Genomic DNA, 16,226 nt, shown 5'->3' on the forward strand with positions numbered 1-16,226 from the left:
CCTGCCTGCCCGAGGGGCCAGGCTCTGAACACCCAGTGGGGTCGGGGGTGGTCTTGGAGGTCGCTCGGCGGCCACGCCCACGTCTGGGGTCGGGGCGGAGGTGGGAAGCTGGGCGGTGCAGACACGCAGTCACGAAGCTGGGGGCTGACCTGTGGCCCGTGAGCCGTGAGTCAGGGGAGGCCGGGCGATGGGGGTTTGGGGGGGCTCTCACGAACTCTGGAACTCTAAAGCCTCAATTTATTTGAAAATAAAACCCTGAAAGGATCCGAGGAAGGAGAAAGACGGTTAAGGTCAATCCTTTCTCAACCTGGAGTGTTTACTGGGAAGAACAGACAAGGAGTGAGAAGTCAGCGTTCAGTAACTGAGCTCACTACACAGGAACCAAGAGATGCAGTTTCTTTGAACCTTTTCTTGTCTTGAATTTGGCCCGCAGAGGCCGTGACGTTGGGAGCGGCGATGGCTTCTCAAAGAGGGAGCACGTCTCTGACCTGAATTTTTTATCACAAGAGAAGAGGGGCTTGGGTACATCTCCTCAGCAGGACACTTGGCCCAGGTCGGGGCAAAAGGCTCCTGGTCTCCAGGGGCCCGTGTCCCCACCCCTCTGCCCGAGTTGCCCTCTGACAGCCAGCAGGACCATCTGCTCTGGCGGCAATAAGGGGGCCCCTGCTGACCTGCCGGGGCCTCCAGGGAGGGGGCACCCCTTCGGCCGCGCCCAGGGGACTCAGGTAGGCTCCTCTCCCCATCCAGGCCAACACCGGGCAGATCGATGACCCCCGGGAGCAGTACCGGGTGGTGAGCAGCAACCTGGCCCTCGTGCAGGTGAGCCTCCCCTTGGCCCCTGAACACTCCACGCTCGTCACTGCAAACCCGTGCGTCTTCCTCACGGAGGGGTCGCAGTCTCTGGCCAGGGCGGGCTTTTGTGCCTCTGGACAGGACGCATCTGTGTCCAGTTCCTCCGGCTGGGGCAGCCTGTGGCCACACGCGGAACCTGGAGCAGGACCGCGGGCCCGCAGGCGAGGCCGCCCCCTACCCACAGGCTGCCTGCCCCGTGCACAGGGAGCTCCATGGCTGGGGCTCAGCCTGGGTCCCCGGCTCAGGGCCTAGGTCGCAGTTGCCTCAGTGACGCTCACTGGCTCTGCTTTCCTGTTTCCTCCTGAATCCTCCGTAACCAGCATCCCATCTGCTCCTGCTCCAGGCAGGCCCTAGGTGGGCACGCGGTCCCAGCACAGCGTGGATGCAATCCTGCCTCCTGTTTTTCTAAAAAGCTTAACATCAAAGCATAAAGGATGCTGTACACTGCATAATTAAGCTTTTTGGATAACTTCAGCATATCCTATCACAAAAGTATAGAATCACATTTAAAATTCTTGACAACTGGCATTTTGACAATGGTACGGCCTGGAACGTCACTGGCAGACAGACGTGCAGCCGCTGGGGACCAGCTCTGTGGGGCCCGTGCAGACCCACCCGGCCCGGCCCGGCTGCACGCACCCATCACCCTGGGCGGCGGGGCGGGAGGCGGCCTGCACTTCCAGGCTTCTCTGCACTGGGTGCTCTGAAGAGAACTCCCGCAAGTTCACAGGGTGAGAACCGTCTGCAGCTCTAGACGTTTCCCGGGAGGATCACAGAGGGGATCCGATCGTTGTTTCTTAGCCGCACGCGTTTCCTTTCCATGAGTCACCTGTCCTATCGCTTGAGCATCACCCTATCAGATCCCCCTTTTATCGTGATGGTTGGTTTTGACTTGTGAGACGGACTCATGGTTCCATCTCAATGAGACGTCTCAACGAGTTCTGGATGCGGATCTTTTTTAAAACAATTACTGGGCTGCACAAGCTGTTCGTTGTGGCATGACATGGCTCTAGCTCCCCGGCCCGCACATCAGGAGCACGGCGTGCACCCCTCGGCCAGCGGGAAGTCCCTGGTGGGAGCCTTTCACCAGTTCCGTGAGGGACGTGGTTTCTCCCAGTCTGTCCCGGTCCTTCTTTGGTGCCGTCTTGTCACACAAGTCATACTTGGCACTTCATATACATTTTATCTGTAGTTTTCTTTATAGATTTGGCATGTTGTAGGAAGGAGGAGGCCTTCCCTAATCCAAAAGCTGAAACGTACTATTCCATGTTTTCATGTCTCGGCTTAGGTTTTCCTGTTCAGGTACATGTGTGTGAATGACGAAAGTCAGAATCGTTTCCTTTCCCCAAGCAAATGTGTGGTTTCTCTTACCCTGTTTACTCCATCCTGATGGGAATGCGCCTTTATCACAGTGAACGGTCATGTACTCACGAGTCATTCCCCAGACCCTTCTCTGTCCTGCCAACCTGTTGGTCTGTTTTCTGCCAAGCCACCCAGGTTTCGTTCCTGTAGCTTTAACACACATACTCATAATGAAAATGCCAAAATGAGATGCCACTCCATCTTCTTTCTCAAAACTGTCACAGCTGTCCTGGCACACATACTCGTTTTGGTGACACTTGACTGTAAAACGAGCTGTCGGGTGCCATCCTGGAATGCTGGCTGGAATTCTGTGTACGAGCCAGGGCATGTCCTGGGGCCCCAGGGGATGGGGGTGCTTCTGGAGGTCAGACCTTCGAGAGGGGAGCTGACCAGGATAAACACGGGACGCTGGGGAAGGTCGGGGCAGAGGGCCGGGCATTGGGCTGAGGTGGGTGCTGGTCGCCACTCCCGGGCGAGGGAAGGGCCTGCCTCAGCCTGGTCCCCGCCCTTAGGTGCAAGCTGCCGTGGTGGGGCTCCTGGCGGCTGTGGCCGCCCTGCTGCTGGGCCTGGCCTCGGGCCAGGGGCTGGATGTGGTGGAGGCCCAGGTGCTGTGCGCCAGCAGCGTCCTCACCGCCTCCCTGGCGGCCTGCGCCCTGGGTGAGTGGCCCTCGGGGTCCTGCAGGGGATGGGGTGCACCTCGGTCTTCACGCCCACCGTGACCTGGACCCGCACATCTTGGGCCTGGGCGGGGTCTGGGGTCTGGGGTCTGGGGCGGGGCGCAGTGCAGGCGGCCCCTGGAGGGAGGGGCGGGGACCATGGCTGCGGGCTCAAGACCCCTCCCTCGAGGCCGCGGCACCTCCCAGGACCTGCGTTCGGGTCTTCCCCGAGGCCCAAGGTCCCCAGGGGTTTGGAGCCCCGGAACCACCTGCCTGACGCTTCAGGGACGTCCGTGTTGGGGCTGCTCCGGTGTCAAGCGCAGGAGCTACAAGGCAGAGTCGCAGCCCAGAGGGCCTGACCCTGCGGAGGAACGGCTGGGTGGGCGCAGTGAGGTCCGGGCGGCCTCCACCCGCTCACCGCCCCCGCCCGCAGGGACGCTGATGGTCTGCATCGTGGTCGGCGCGCGGAAGTTGGGGGTCAACCCGGACAACATCGCCACGCCCATCGCGGCCAGCCTGGGCGACCTCATCACACTCTCCCTGCTGGCTGTGGTCAGCAGCTTCTTCTACAGACACAGAGGTGCGCCCGAGGCCTGAAGTCCCGGCCGGCTGAGTGGGTGGTGGGAGCAGGCACCCGAAGTGCCGAGGTCAGCGCTGGCCGCGGTCAGGAGTGGGGGCAGAGTGCAGGCTGCAGCCCCCAGGCTCCGGGGAGGTGGGGGCAGAGCCGCGAGCCGCCCGCGGGCCGGGGCGGCGCCCACCCCAGCTCCGCCCCGCTCCCCCGCAGACAGCCAGTACCTGACGCCGCTGGTCTGCGTCGGCTTCGCGGCGCTCACCCCCGCCTGCGTCCTCATCGCCAAGCAGAACCCGCCCGTCGTGAGGATTCTCAAGTTCGGCTGGTTCCCCATCGTCCTGGCGATGCTCGTCAGCAGGTGCGCCTTCCTCTCTGTCCGTTGCCCCAAGACCGCGGCTCTGTGGGCGCCGTCCCCTTGCATGGCCGCTGGTGGGCCCCTCAGGGCGGAGGGGTCCGCGCCCCGGGCGCCCCGCTCCTCTCTGACGTGCGTTCCTGGCTGATTCGCGGGGAGGGGAGCGGAGGTCGCAGGCCAGGCCCTGGCAGCGTCTCTGGGGAGTCAGCACATCCAGGCCTGCTCGGGGGCCTGGGGTGGGTCCGGGGTGTTCTTAGGGGGTGATGTCTTCCTTGGGCGTCCTGGACAGGCGGGACTCGGGACGCAGGTGGAAATGCACACGGGGGTTCAGAGGGTGCGGGAGAGGCGGGGTTGGGGATGACGGGGCGGCCTGTGTGCTGAGGGTGGGGGGCGCCCGTGCCGCTCACCGTCTGCCGTCTGCCCGCAGCCTCGGGGGGCTCATCTTGAACAAGACCCTGTCCCAGCCGCAGTTCAGAGGCATGGCAGTCTTTGCTCCCATCATGTGTGGTAGGTACTGTGGCCATCACTGGGGCTTGGCGGCCAGGGGCTGGGAGAACAGTGACCACGGAGCTTTGGGTTCGGCCCTGAACACAGCTGGGAGGCCAGGCTGCGGTCCTCAGGGGCTCCCCTGGGGCACTGCTGCCCTCGGAGCACCAGGGCCAGGGCTGAGTCCATGCCTGCTGGCCATCACCCAGACCCACCTGCTGGCATCTGTGGCCCCACCTGGCTTCCCTTTTAGATTCACTGATGGCACTGAAACATTTTCAGACATTTACAATTAAAAGCCCAGGTTCCTGTCTTCTCCTTGCGCAGTGAGGCTGCGATGTACCGGCTCACATCCTGGAGGCCCCCAAGTCCCGCTCAGCATCTGCAGGGGGCCAAGCACCAGGCCCCACCGGGAGACAGCTGGGCAGTGGGGAGCAGTGAAGGGCGCAGCCAGTGCACATGGGCTCCATCTGCAGGCGCCTTTGCCCCGGCCGTCCTCGGAGTCCTCTGGAGCAGCCCAGGCAGTGGGCCTCCACCCTGGGAGGCCCGGGGAGGGGTCCTCCAGGGCTGGTGCGACAGAATAGGGGAGGGACCATGGCTGGGGGCCAACCCTGACCTGCGCCCGCAGGAGCCCAGTGGCCTCTGGCCCCGCACGCTCAGCTTCCGGCAATGCCAGGAGCCCCTCAAACTCAGTTCAGCAGCATGCACCCTGCCCCGCCCCGCCCCGTCTCCTCTCCTTCTGGCCCTGATGTTACCTCAGACTTGCCCGTGGTCTGGGTCCTTCCTCCAGCAGCTCCCTGAGACCACCCCTCCCTCCCTCCATCCCCACCCCTGCACCTGGCCATCAGCCACTGAACCCCGAGGCTGCTGGTCATGCCCCCTTCGCTCAGAGGCGCCCTGTCAAGGGGACCCTGCTGCTGCCTGGATGCCTCCCTCGCAAGGTCCCGGCCGCCTAGTCTGCAGCCAGACGAGGCGTGTGGTCAGGTGTGAGGCAAAGAGAGGAAATCAAGTGCTGGATCGGCTTCCTGGAGAAGCTGAACTTAAGGGACAAGCTCCGAGACAGACGTCAAGAGGGGAAACCGGGCTGCCTTGCAGGTGTTGGGGGCAACCTGGTGGCCATTCAGACCAGCCGGATCTCCACGCACCTGCACCTGTGGGGCACGCCCGGGGTGCTGCCTCTCTGGATGAAGAAGTGCTGGCCCAGCCCCTGCTCCACGTTCTGCAGCTCAGGTGCGTCCGGGGCCTTCCAGGGACCACGTGGTCATCTCTTTCAAGGATGGCATCACTGGAGTCTGTGTCACCAGGCCCGACCCCCAGCGCAGGGGAGGCCCCTGCGCCCCAGGCATGCTGTCCAGGCCCCTAGGTGGGCCGTCGGCCCTGCCCTGTCTGACCGGCCACCCGTGCGCAGACGTGCTCCCAACACCTCTGCAGGGACCAGCACTCCCCGGGGTGGGGGTTGCCCTTGGGGGGTCACCCCGTAACCTCGTCACCTGTGACTCCACTCCTGGGGGTCAGGGCACAGCACAGAGCTTTGGGGGGAAATGTGTGTAGCTCTTAGTTTTCAGCGCATTTTCCTGAGTTTTTACGCCATCTGCCGATAGTAACACCTATCTTTTCCCTTTGTAAGTTTTTTTTTTTGTTTTAAAGATCCTTTTTAACAATCATACGGTTAAATAAGGCTTATACATAAGGCCTCATACGGTTTGTCGCTGTGGAGAGGTCTGGCGCAGCCTCTCCAGGGTGTTTCACGGTTGCGTCTGCGCAACTGTGCTGCCCTCCCCACCCAGCTGATGAGACGCCGTGTTAACTCAGTGCAGATGGAGCCTGGCCCTCACTGAGGCCCCTTTCTGCCCGACACGACCCTCACATTACGGGCTGGCTCTACAGCCTGCAGTCTTGGCAGGAAAGCGTGTCTCTCGCAGCCTCAGAGCCGCGCGCACAGCTGCTGAGGGGGCCCCAGCCCTGGTCCCAGTGCGTCCGCACGGTGGCCTCCGGAAGCCGCCACGTCCACCTCCCCCTCACAGCGGGTCGCGCCGCCTCCTGGTCGGCCTGCTTGCTGCTGTGGCTCAATCCTGCTTGTTCTTGCTCCAACGCCGGCTCCCAGGAGTGCTGGCCGCACCCGTGGGGAGGACACACAGCAGCTCCGTGACACGTGCGGCGGGAAGTGCGCGTGGCCACTGCGCTGCAGGCTCCCGCCCGGGCCTCTGCAGCCACCACTCAGCCACGGCCCTGCCTCCCGCAGAAATCAACGCCACGTCGGCCCGCGTCCTGCTGGTGCTCGTGGTGCCCGGCCACCTGGCCTTCTTCTCCATCGTCTCCCTGCTGGAGAGCCAGTCGGTCCCGAGCGAGAGGACCTTTGTGCTCCTGTACCTGCTGGCGGGCCTGGTCCAGGTAAGGATGGGCGCCGTGCCCCACCCTGGGAGGGGTCCCTGGACAAGCGGGACGTAGCCCCCGCCTCCCGGAGGCTCGGTCAGCTGGTCCGGCCCAGGGGCCGTGTCCAGAGGCACTGCTCGCTCCTCCCCAGCAGGGTCAGCACAGCGGCAGAGGGTGGGTCCCGCGATGGGCGGGGCAGGCCAGGGGCTCCTACAGGTGCGTGTGGGCTTCTGCTGGCAGCCCACTTGCCCAGGCCCTGGGGGCAGCCCCATGAGGGTGTGCCGGCACGGTTTTGACCCCAAAGGGCAGGCAGGGAGCCCGGGAGGCCGTCCAGAGTGGTGCCAGGGCAGGACGGCCTGGACAAGCGGCTTCAGGGCCTGAGGCCTGACCGCGCGTAGGGCGCCTCCACACAGGCTCCCGGCGAGCCTGAGAGGTAGAGCTAGCCTGAGGCTCCAGGCGGAGACGCACCTTGGGCCAAGGGGAGCCAGGGCTGGCATGGGGCCCGGGGCGCCACGCCCACCCAGAGGCCCGCGGCCCCTCCCGCACAGCCGTCACCCTGCCTGTCCCCCCGCAGGTGACCGTCCTGCTGCACCTGGCTGACGTGGCGGTCCGGCTGGCGTGGCGGCGGGCCCTGGACCCAGATGACCACTGCATCCCGTACCTCACAGGGCTCGGCGACCTGCTGGGCACCGGCCTGCTGGCACTTTGCTTCCTCGCCCACGGGCTGCTGCGGACTGGGATGTGGCCGAGCAGCCCCCTGGACCCAGCACCTGGACCCTCCTAGGGGCCCAGGAGCCCCCTCCCTCGCGCCCACAGACCTGATGCAGCTCCTCTGGCCGGACCCCGGGGCTGGGGCGGCCTCTGTCCTGCACACACGTGCAGGGGGCGGGGCGCGCGGGGGGCAGGACCCTCAGCCTGCAAGGCCGTCCTCCCCGCTCTTCCAGGGATGGGCCTGATCCCCTTTCTGCTCCCAGCATCTCTGGTCATCAGCAGAAACCTGTGCTTAGATTTAAACCCCCAGAGGAGGGTAAAGGTGAGACCAGACCCCAGGCCCACCCCAAGGGGAGGGAATCGGCCCCACACCACGGCGAGGAGAGGACGCGAGAGCTGCAGTCGAGAGAAAGAACGCCCGGCTTCTGGCTCGGCTACAAAAACTTTTATTCAGTCGCACGAGGAGCTGGGCCCAACAGCAGCAGGGACCTCAGTGCCTGGGAAACGGAAGCCGGTCCTGAGCACGTCGGGGACAAAGGTCCAGCCCTGGCCCGGAGGCTACGTGTCCAGGGCACTCTGGACAAGCGGGGAGCCGAGGTGCTGGTGAGGCGGCCGCGATCCACCTACAGTGAGGATGCAGCCCCCACAGGACACCGGGGGTCACTGTGGAAAGCGGGCTCATTCCCACAGGCCGAGGCCCCCGCCTCAGGAGACAAACAGAAAGCAGAGTGAGAACCACCAACGTCTAAACGACACCACCTGCAGAGGCACAGGGACCAGCTCCGGGGCCCGCGCCCAGGCCCCCAGCGGGCAGTAACTCGCGCATGGTCACAGCTCGCGTCCTCTCGCAGGGCGGGCCGCGCACTGAGAGCCAGCACACGCCCGCGTGCACACCTGAGCGGCCCCGGGCCAGGGCCAGGGCCCGGCATGCGCCCCAGTGCTCGGAGGACAGCCTTGCAAACCGCTGTCGGCTTCCACGAGGTACCGACACCAAAATAAAAACTAAGAAAGCTCACTCTGTGAGTTTAACTCGACACTCGGCCGGTGTGGGGGCTGCAGCGGGGCCTGGGGGGGCCGCCTGTGTCCTTGGCCTGTCGGCTGGGGGCCCCTCGCGTCCTCAGGGGCCGCACTCGGCGGAGCAGTGAGACCAGCACCTGCTCTCGCAGTCGGGGTGGGAGGCCCAGCCCCAAGCATCCCTGACAGAGTGGAGCAGAAACACTCAACACTGCCCCGGAGTCGCTGAAGAATGGGCCTGGCCGCCCAGCGGCGCCCCCGGCCCAGCGGGGCGGGTCACGGCCAGGCGCGCAGACCAGCCGCGCCTCCCGAGCACGGCAAGTCCTCGGGCACTGCGGCACCTCCGCCCGCGGGCAGCACCTCCTGCAAAGCAAGCACAGCAGTGAGCTTGCCCTCCCCCAGTTTAAGCCCGTGTCACTTCAAGGAGAGGCTTCTACACCAACAAAACAGGAGAGCTCAGCTCCATCCCCACCACGGTGTCCTCAGAGGGGGACTCCCCGCCCCGGCCAGCCCCGCGTGGATGGGCTCCATTCTCCTCAGAGGGGGGACCCCGCCCTGGCCGGCCCCGCGTGGACGGGCTCCATTCTCCTCAGAGAGGGGACTCCCCGCCCCGGCCAGCCCCGCGTGGAGGGGCTCCATTCTCCTCAGAGGGGGACTCCCTGCCCCAGCCAGCCCCGCGTGGACGGGCTCCATTCTCCTCAGAGGGGGCACCCTGCCCCGGCCGGCCCCACGGGGACGGGCCCCGGCCGCCGCCTCCAGGGAGCCGCCCTGGCACCGGGCTCCAGGCCACCAGGGACACCAGTCACCGCCCACCGCCCACCCCCCGCCACCCTAAGAAGGAGCCCAGGACGAGGGCCGCCCCGTGGGAGGAGGGATGCCGTGAGGCCTTCTGGACGCTGCGACCAGGGGCCTCCAAGCTCCATCCAACGTCCACTTCTAACACCACAGCCCAAGTTGAACATAAGAAAACCAAAGTTACGTTTTTGGTTTACACATATGTAAAAGTCAAACCACGTGTCTGACTTTTACATATGTGTTTCAAATCTGATAAAGTGCAGAGATCACCCTCACCTATCCAAATCTGAATTACCCACTGCCGCCCACACGCAGCTTAAGCCCTGACTCCAGCAACCATTTAACCTGTCTGGGCCCATCTCTGCAGAGGCTGAAACCTGGCCAGCCCAACTCTCACAGGCCTGAACACGTGAACTTGAATACGTGAAACCCCACCTCACCCACCAAGACGTGTGAGCCTGAGCTGCAGGCTCAGCCTTTACTGCTCAAACCCTCACCCCCTTCTCCGGAAAACACCCTGGCCACTTGGCCAGGAAACCCGGGGTGAGCCCACCTCAGGGACGAGCCTGGGACCGAAGCTGCGTGGGGCTCGACCAACCCAGAGAACAGGGGCACCGAACCTGGAGAACACAGACGGGCAGGTCAACAGCAAGCAGGGGCTGGAAGGCAGGAGGCTGCGGGCTGAGTGCCAGAGGCAAGACCCCATCCCCTGAGGGTTCGTCCTGCGGAAGCAAAAGCACCATGTCAGGGACCCTGGCCCCAGGAAGCCACCCCCCAGATGCGGCAGCGCCAGCCCAGCCCATCTTCCAGGGAGGCCCGAGGCCCACGCTGACGGGGGCCGGGGGTCAGCTGCCTGCCCTCCGTGCTCCCACAGCCCTGCTTAGCCCCGAGGCCCACAGCCGCGGACACAGGCGCTTAGCGAAGACGTGCCGGGTGTCAGAGCTGCGCGTCCTCGGAGTGGACGCCTCTCCCCTCCCCATCCCCTGCCAGCCCCAGAAGGCAAGGCTGAAGGTGCCCGCGTCCCGCCAGATGCGGGAGCCCAGATCCTGACCAGGGAGTGTGGACACCGGGGCGCGACAGGAGGGGCGTGTGGGGTGCTGTCTGTGTCTGTGTGTGCGTGTCTCTGGGTGTGTGTCTGTGTGTCCATCTCTCTGTGTCTGTGTGGCGCAAGCTCTCACCTGCAGCAGCTGCACCTGGACACACGGCAGGGCGCCGGGCACGGCGAGGCTGCCCCACAGCCAGGCTCCCAGGCCGGCACAGACGTCACCGTCCCCCGGGCTTGGTGAAGACTCCCCAGTGGCTCCTGAAACAGAGCACGACCTCCTGTGTCCTCCACGCACATGCGCTCGGGCCCCCGCCCTCCGGGGCGGACCCTGCCTCACCCTGCACACCTGCCAGCCAGGGGTGCGCGGGGTCCCTGACACGTGGAGCACAGAGCTCTCGGGAGGAGGACGGACGGAAGCTGCCTCCCGCTCCCCCACCCCCCAACCCTCACAGCTGCTAAGCAGCTCTTTCAGTACAACTTCCTTCACAAAAACCATCACTGTCTTGGTTCTATAACAATACACTTAAAAAACATTGACCAGAAAGCATTTCCTAACCCAGAAAGGGTTTCTCTGACGGGAACACAGCCCCACCTGGCTCCACTGCCCACTCTCCCTGACCCTGGACGGTGGGGCAGGCAGACACGCTCAGGTCCGGGAGTGCCAGGGCGAGGAGCCCGGGCAACTGGTGGACACGGGCAGAGAAGACAAGCCTACCCACGGGCGTGGCCGCGCCTGCGGGCTCACTGCAGACGCCCCGCCCCGGCCTCGTGCGGCCTCTGGGTGCACGTTCTGGCCTCCGCTGGAGTTTCCGGGAGCCCCTGGCACGCCTGCAGGTCTTCCAGCACCCCAAAACACGTCCTGCTACAAACGTGTCCATAAATGGGAATTCCACTTATTTTTAAAGTTTATTTAAGCACACTTTCTAGGAGTGAACGTTCTTCATCTGAAGCTGAGGGGCACTGCAGTTATCAGCAGTGCAGACACATCGAGAAGACGCGTGAAACGGCAACTACGAAACGCCAAAGGGGAAGCCCGCTGGCGCGGCGAGGGGGGCACTGCCGGCGCGCTCCCAGGCAGCTCGTGTCTGCGTGCGCTTGGAGACTCGTCGAGACCATTTTTTAACAAAAAGCTCACGTGCTTTAAATATACCTTCAACCCCACTCTGCAGCTGCAGATTCAGCTCGCGGCGTTGGACGAAGCCCACGTGGTACAGTCAGACACAAGCTGATGGGGGTCTAACTCCACTTCACGTCCAAACGGGCCGCCTGCATGCCAACTTGCACTTCCAGGCCTATCAAGGAAGCCCGTCACGAGACCACTGTGGGATGAATGGAGGCAGGCCCCAAACAGTGCATCTTTTGAAGTTACTTTTAAAAGCAGACAAGATGTGGGGATGTCTCTGGTTGTTAAGAATCTGCCTTCCAGTACAGGGGGTGGGGATTCAATGCTTGGTCGGGGGACTAAGATCCCATACACCGTGGAGCAGCGAAGCCTGTGTGCAGAGCTAAGACCCCGTGTGACCCAGCTAAGACCCTGTGTGACCCAGCGAATCCCATGTGACCCAGCTAAGACCCCGTGTGACCCAGCGAAGCCCGTGTGCACCACAGCTAAGACCCAGCACGGCCAACTTTTTTAAAGTAGGCAAGGTTTACACGATGTGTGTCTCCTACTCATCACCAAGTCACATCATAAAGATGCAGTGAGCCTGAGCCCCCTCTCCTTGACACTGATGACACGGCGCGAGCCGAGCCGTGCTACCTGAGACCCCAGCTGGGATCCAAGCTCCGCCTTCACGCACAACTGTGTGCGCACGTGCTGCTTAAATGGGAGAACAAAGGGAAAACCCGCGCACGCATCAGAGATAAACCCCCTCGGTTCTTCTAGATGTCGTGACCGAGTGCCTGTTTCACACCTGGTGACGGACGGGTCCACAGGGCTCAGCACCAGGCCAGTGTTAGTGAGCGACTAGCACGTCTCTGTGTGTTCACAAGCTCAAGCCCGGTCAGCTCGCCCGCCAGGTCAGCACACACTTAACTGAGCGAAGTCACACAAACCCTCCTTTCAGTGCGCCTTCAGCCTGCACGAGGGCCTGCGTCCCACAGTCACCACCAGAGGAGCCACCGCCACTGGAACGGAGGGCGCTCAGCTGGGCCCCCTTCTCCTCTCTCACCCGGGGCGACCCTCTTCCCTCTCTCACCTGGGGCCCCTTCTCCTCTCTCACCCGGGGGCCCCCTTCTCCTCTCTCACCCGGGGGCCCCCTTTCCCTCTCCCACCTGGGGCGACCCTCTTCCCTCTCTCACCTGGGGCCCCTTCTCCTCTCTCACCCGGGGGCCCCCTTCTCCCTTCTCACCCGGGGGCCCCTCTCCCAGGCAGAGAACATCCGACCCATCAGTGGACCACGGCCCGGCCCTTTCCGAGCCGTGTAGACATGCGTGATCCCAGGACGGGTCCACATGGGGGAGGCGAGGTGACGTGTCAGGCACCATGACCGGGGACAAAGCACAGGGAAGCGTTTCTACATGCCTGCAGTTCCACCAAAATCAGAGCTCCGGGGAAACGCACGGCTGGCCCAGGGCTCTGGAAAAGGGACAGTGGGCACGTACTTACGCTCCTCCTCCTGCTGGCTGTCTCGGGCCTTGAGCTGGGGGTGGGGGTAGGGGTGGGAGCCTTCACACTCAAGGAGATGCTCCCCCCGCCTCATATGGGAAGCCTGGACACTTGGCAGGCTCTGTCTGGAAAGCCAGTACAGTGCTTGGATCACCGAGCAGGTAGACATGCCCGCCCACCCCTGGAGGCGCAGGCAGGCCAGCAGGCTGCTTGTCCTCACACGGGTAGATGCGGGGACACCTCTGCTCACCTTCCTGAGCGAGCACAAGTCTTCTAGCCGAAAGTGAGTGGGGGGGACGTCAGCGTCTTCTGCAGCCCTGAGGAAGTGGCAGGCCCACAGCCCAGGCCTCGGGGGCCGGATGGAGCCCCCAGGCCCAACTCGCCAGGGCACAGCCTCCAGTTGGATGACTGGAGACATATGGTACAGGGACCTGCACGCGGACAGGCCCACCGGCCCATGGACACACTGCCCCAACTCTGCAGCAGGTGCGTGCACGCGCACGCACACACGGGGGGAGGGACCAGGGCGAGGGAGGGGTGCCGCATGTGGGAGGCCCGAGACACAAAGCCTCCCCGGGCGACACGAGCAAACAGAAGCACAGACGTTCACGGCGCTTACGACTGAAAACTGGACACGTGCTAGACGCCAACTTGAAAGAAAAGCAAGCTGGTAACGTCTAACCAAGTGATGACCCCGTCTGGTGTGTTTCTAAGTGTCCTGACTTCTAAAAAGATGACGCTAAAGTATTAACAAAAACAACAAAGAAAGAAAACCGCTCTACAGACGCCACCCCGGCAGCTCCGTCTCCTCGGGCCCACCCCGTCTGTGCCCCCGCCACCCCGGGGCTCGAGCACCGGGAGCCTCGTCCCCCGTGAACACCAACCACCCGCAGGCACCACGGGGCAGTGTTTCCGTGAAGAAAGCCGACAGGAAAGAGCACGTCATCGTCATTCAAAGGAGACACAGACGGACGACTGTACGCGGACCCTACACTCCTCTCGATACTTTTGAAATAAGCTGTAGTTAAATACTTTACGTGGTGCTTTTTGAGGAAGCCGGCATCAGCCTCACAAGGCACCAAGAGCAGCCGCCCCGGACAGACGGACGAGTTCACAAACCAGTGTGGACCGTGCAGTCCACTCGGCGTGTTTTAGAAACTCCACAAAGCGCTGACGTCTTAAAACCGGAAGCGCCCCGCCCGGGGTCCCCATGCCGCCCCGGCCCGGCACACGCAGCCTCACCCGCGCGGCTCCCGGAGCCTCTCTGCCTCTTCTCCTTGGCTCGGTGGACGGACTGGGAATCAGTTCTCGCTGAGCCTCCACCTTCCTGAATCCAAAAAAAAGGCGTCATCAGTCAGGACCCAAACAGCAGGCGGCAACTGGGCACAGGGTGCGTTTCATGGTCAGAGACCGAGCACCACGTCGGGCGCCGGGTCACAGCTGCGACGGGACTCTCATCCAGAGAAGCAACACTTATTGCTCCGGAGTCTAAAACATATGAAACACCTCACAGGGAAACCAGCCTGTCGTGAGCTGAAGACCCCTCTGCTGCCTGAAACAGAGCCCGAGTCCTGGTGACCAGGACCTGACCACCGCCCCACGGCCTCAGCACAGCCCTCCACCCGCCCGGGGCCGCGGCTGCGCGGGGCCTCAGCCGGCGAAGCGGCCGGTGCACCAGGGACGGCGGGACTTCCACGAGCGCCCGGTCTGTGGGCACGGGGCTGCGAGCGCCGTGAGGGACCCGGTCTGCGGGCGCGGGGCTGGGAGCCCTGTGAGGACATGGCCGACCCTCATCCCCGGGGGGCTCGGGCCTACCTGCGGGCCCCTCTCCGTGCGCCTTCCGGGCTCCCAGACGCCGGGCCGACCCCAGTCACACAGCTAGCGAGAGAACGGACAGGGTCGGGTCAGCCTCACGCGCCGCTGGCCCTGGGCCTTGGCCATCTCTGCGTCCCTCACGGTGGACGGTGACTCCACAGATTAGCTCTTCGTTAAATCGTGGCCAAGTAAGATTTAACTTTTTGAACATAAACATCACTATCGAATTTAACCTGCACCACAGAGAAACCTACTTGACTGCTCCCACCCGAGGCTGAGGAAACAGACCGTCCCGAGACTCTGCTTAAGTCACTCCGAGTTACAGTGAACTCGTAACTGACGTGAGTGCCGTGACAGCACGCCAGCGTCAGGCCTCGCAAGTGGAGAAGCGTCATGACCCTCCAGAGACAGAGCTCCCAGACCACTCTCCTCTCGTCCATTCTAACTGGTAATTTTTCCTGCTCTTCACGTCCATAAATCTTTAGACACCATCGATGTCGCAATTCCTCTCAGTCAGGAGTCCGTCTGAGGACCTGCCATTATGTGATACGCTCAAACGCCAGGACATTTCAACCTCATGAACATCCCAGCTTTTCTCAGGAAAAGACACATTATCACCAAAACCACAGCACTCGAAAAGACCTTAGAAATCGTGTCGAAGCCCCTCATTTCAGAAATAACTGAGAACTGAAGGCTCAGACAAGTTAAGTGATTTGCTCAAGGTCATAAACACTAGTCCGTTCCAGATTTGAGACAGGAATTCAGGTTTCCAGACTTGTAGCCGGGGCTCCATGCTCTCGCAGGCCCCTAGGAAGAGTCTGCAGTAGACGGTCAATCCAGGACACTGCACGGCGGGGTAGGAGCCGAGCTAGGAGCCAGTGACCCCAGGGCGCTTCGTACCAGGTAGAAGCCGCCGGTCCCTGCCGCGAGCCCGGTGTCTCTCCGAGGACTGCACTGCTCTGTGGGGCTGGACTCTGCAGGCCGCGACGCCCCTTCACCCGGCTCCTGCTGCCAGCCGGGCTGGGCACGGGGGGGCGAGTCTGGCTCCACCTTGATGGGCACCAGCGGCTCCAGAGTGCTGCTGGCTTCCCGGGGGCCACTCGGGGTCAGAGCCTGGGGGTCCTGATCCAAGTTCTTCACGGGCACGGCCACCAGACAGCCCAGGGCCCCTGTGCCCATGGCTGCCACGTCGTCCGCGGTGAGGCTGCCCTGCTGGAAACCTACGGCTGCCGTGCCAAGGACAAGGGGGCTGTCTGGGCCAGGCGGGACGTCGCCGCGGGCCACCAAGACCAGCGGGTCCATCGGCCCAAAGGAAGCCTGACCAGCAGGGAGGTCCCCTCCAAGAGAGGCGCCCGCAGGAGTCACGTCGACGGTCAGGATCCCAGCACCCAGCGCCGCATCGGGGGCCCCGGGGGCGGCACTGCCGTCGGCCGGCGGGTCGGAGAAGAGGACCGCAAGGTCCACGTGGCTGAACTCGCCCTGCCCGGGGCTGTCAGGGTCACCGCCGGGCGTCAGCGAGCTCGGAGCCCCCAGCGGAGGGAAGAAGTCTGAAAAGGAAGGAACACTGGTGACCGTGGTGACCAGAG

The 16,226-nt window shown here is 63.5% G+C and overlaps 2 protein-coding genes and 1 long non-coding RNA gene across 15 annotated transcripts in view; 1 reads left to right on the forward strand and 2 right to left on the reverse strand.

Annotated features, from left to right (window-relative positions):
- SLC41A3 (solute carrier family 41 member 3) overlaps window positions 1–8,378 on the forward strand; it is a 23,219-nt gene extending 14,841 nt beyond the window's left edge. For 9 of the 12 annotated variants that reach the window (XM_027523560.1, XM_027523570.1, XM_027523563.1 and 6 more), the window contains 8 exons: window positions 748–819; window positions 2,727–2,871; window positions 3,304–3,450; window positions 3,655–3,799; window positions 4,221–4,300; window positions 5,375–5,509; window positions 6,522–6,670; window positions 7,227–8,378. In XM_027523560.1, the coding sequence (XP_027379361.1) occupies window positions 748–819; window positions 2,727–2,871; window positions 3,304–3,450; window positions 3,655–3,799; window positions 4,221–4,300; window positions 5,375–5,509; window positions 6,522–6,670; window positions 7,227–7,436 (1,083 nt within the window). In that variant the 3' untranslated portion in view covers window positions 7,437–8,378. The remainder of the gene's footprint in view (window positions 1–747; window positions 820–2,726; window positions 2,872–3,303; window positions 3,451–3,654; window positions 3,800–4,220; window positions 4,301–5,374; window positions 5,510–6,521; window positions 6,671–7,226) is intronic. The other 3 variants (XM_027523565.1, XM_027523569.1, XM_027523566.1) reach the window with 2 other exon arrangements.
- LOC113880905 lies at window positions 1,293–3,297 on the reverse strand. Its single transcript, XR_003507868.1, has 2 exons — window positions 3,140–3,297; window positions 1,293–2,890 (listed from the first exon to the last, which is right to left on the reverse strand). It is a non-coding gene; the product is annotated as an uncharacterized LOC113880905 (long non-coding RNA).
- ZXDC (ZXD family zinc finger C) overlaps window positions 7,794–16,226 on the reverse strand; it is a 22,479-nt gene continuing 14,046 nt past the window's right edge. The window contains exons 6-11 of one of the 2 annotated variants that reach the window (XM_027523556.1): window positions 15,541–16,187; window positions 14,641–14,703; window positions 14,068–14,152; window positions 10,351–10,475; window positions 9,793–9,894; window positions 7,794–8,740 (exon numbers count right to left, since the gene is read on the reverse strand). In XM_027523556.1, coding sequence (XP_027379357.1) covers window positions 8,654–8,740; window positions 9,793–9,894; window positions 10,351–10,475; window positions 14,068–14,152; window positions 14,641–14,703; window positions 15,541–16,187 — 1,109 coding nt within the window. In that variant the 3' untranslated portion in view covers window positions 7,794–8,653. The remainder of the gene's footprint in view (window positions 8,741–9,792; window positions 9,895–10,350; window positions 10,476–14,067; window positions 14,153–14,640; window positions 14,704–15,540; window positions 16,188–16,226) is intronic. The other variant, XM_027523557.1, reaches the window with a different exon arrangement.

This window comes from Bos indicus x Bos taurus, chromosome 22, assembly GCF_003369695.1.
Source record: "Bos indicus x Bos taurus breed Angus x Brahman F1 hybrid chromosome 22, Bos_hybrid_MaternalHap_v2.0, whole genome shotgun sequence".
Classification (NCBI taxonomy): Eukaryota; Metazoa; Chordata; class Mammalia; order Artiodactyla; family Bovidae; genus Bos; species Bos indicus x Bos taurus.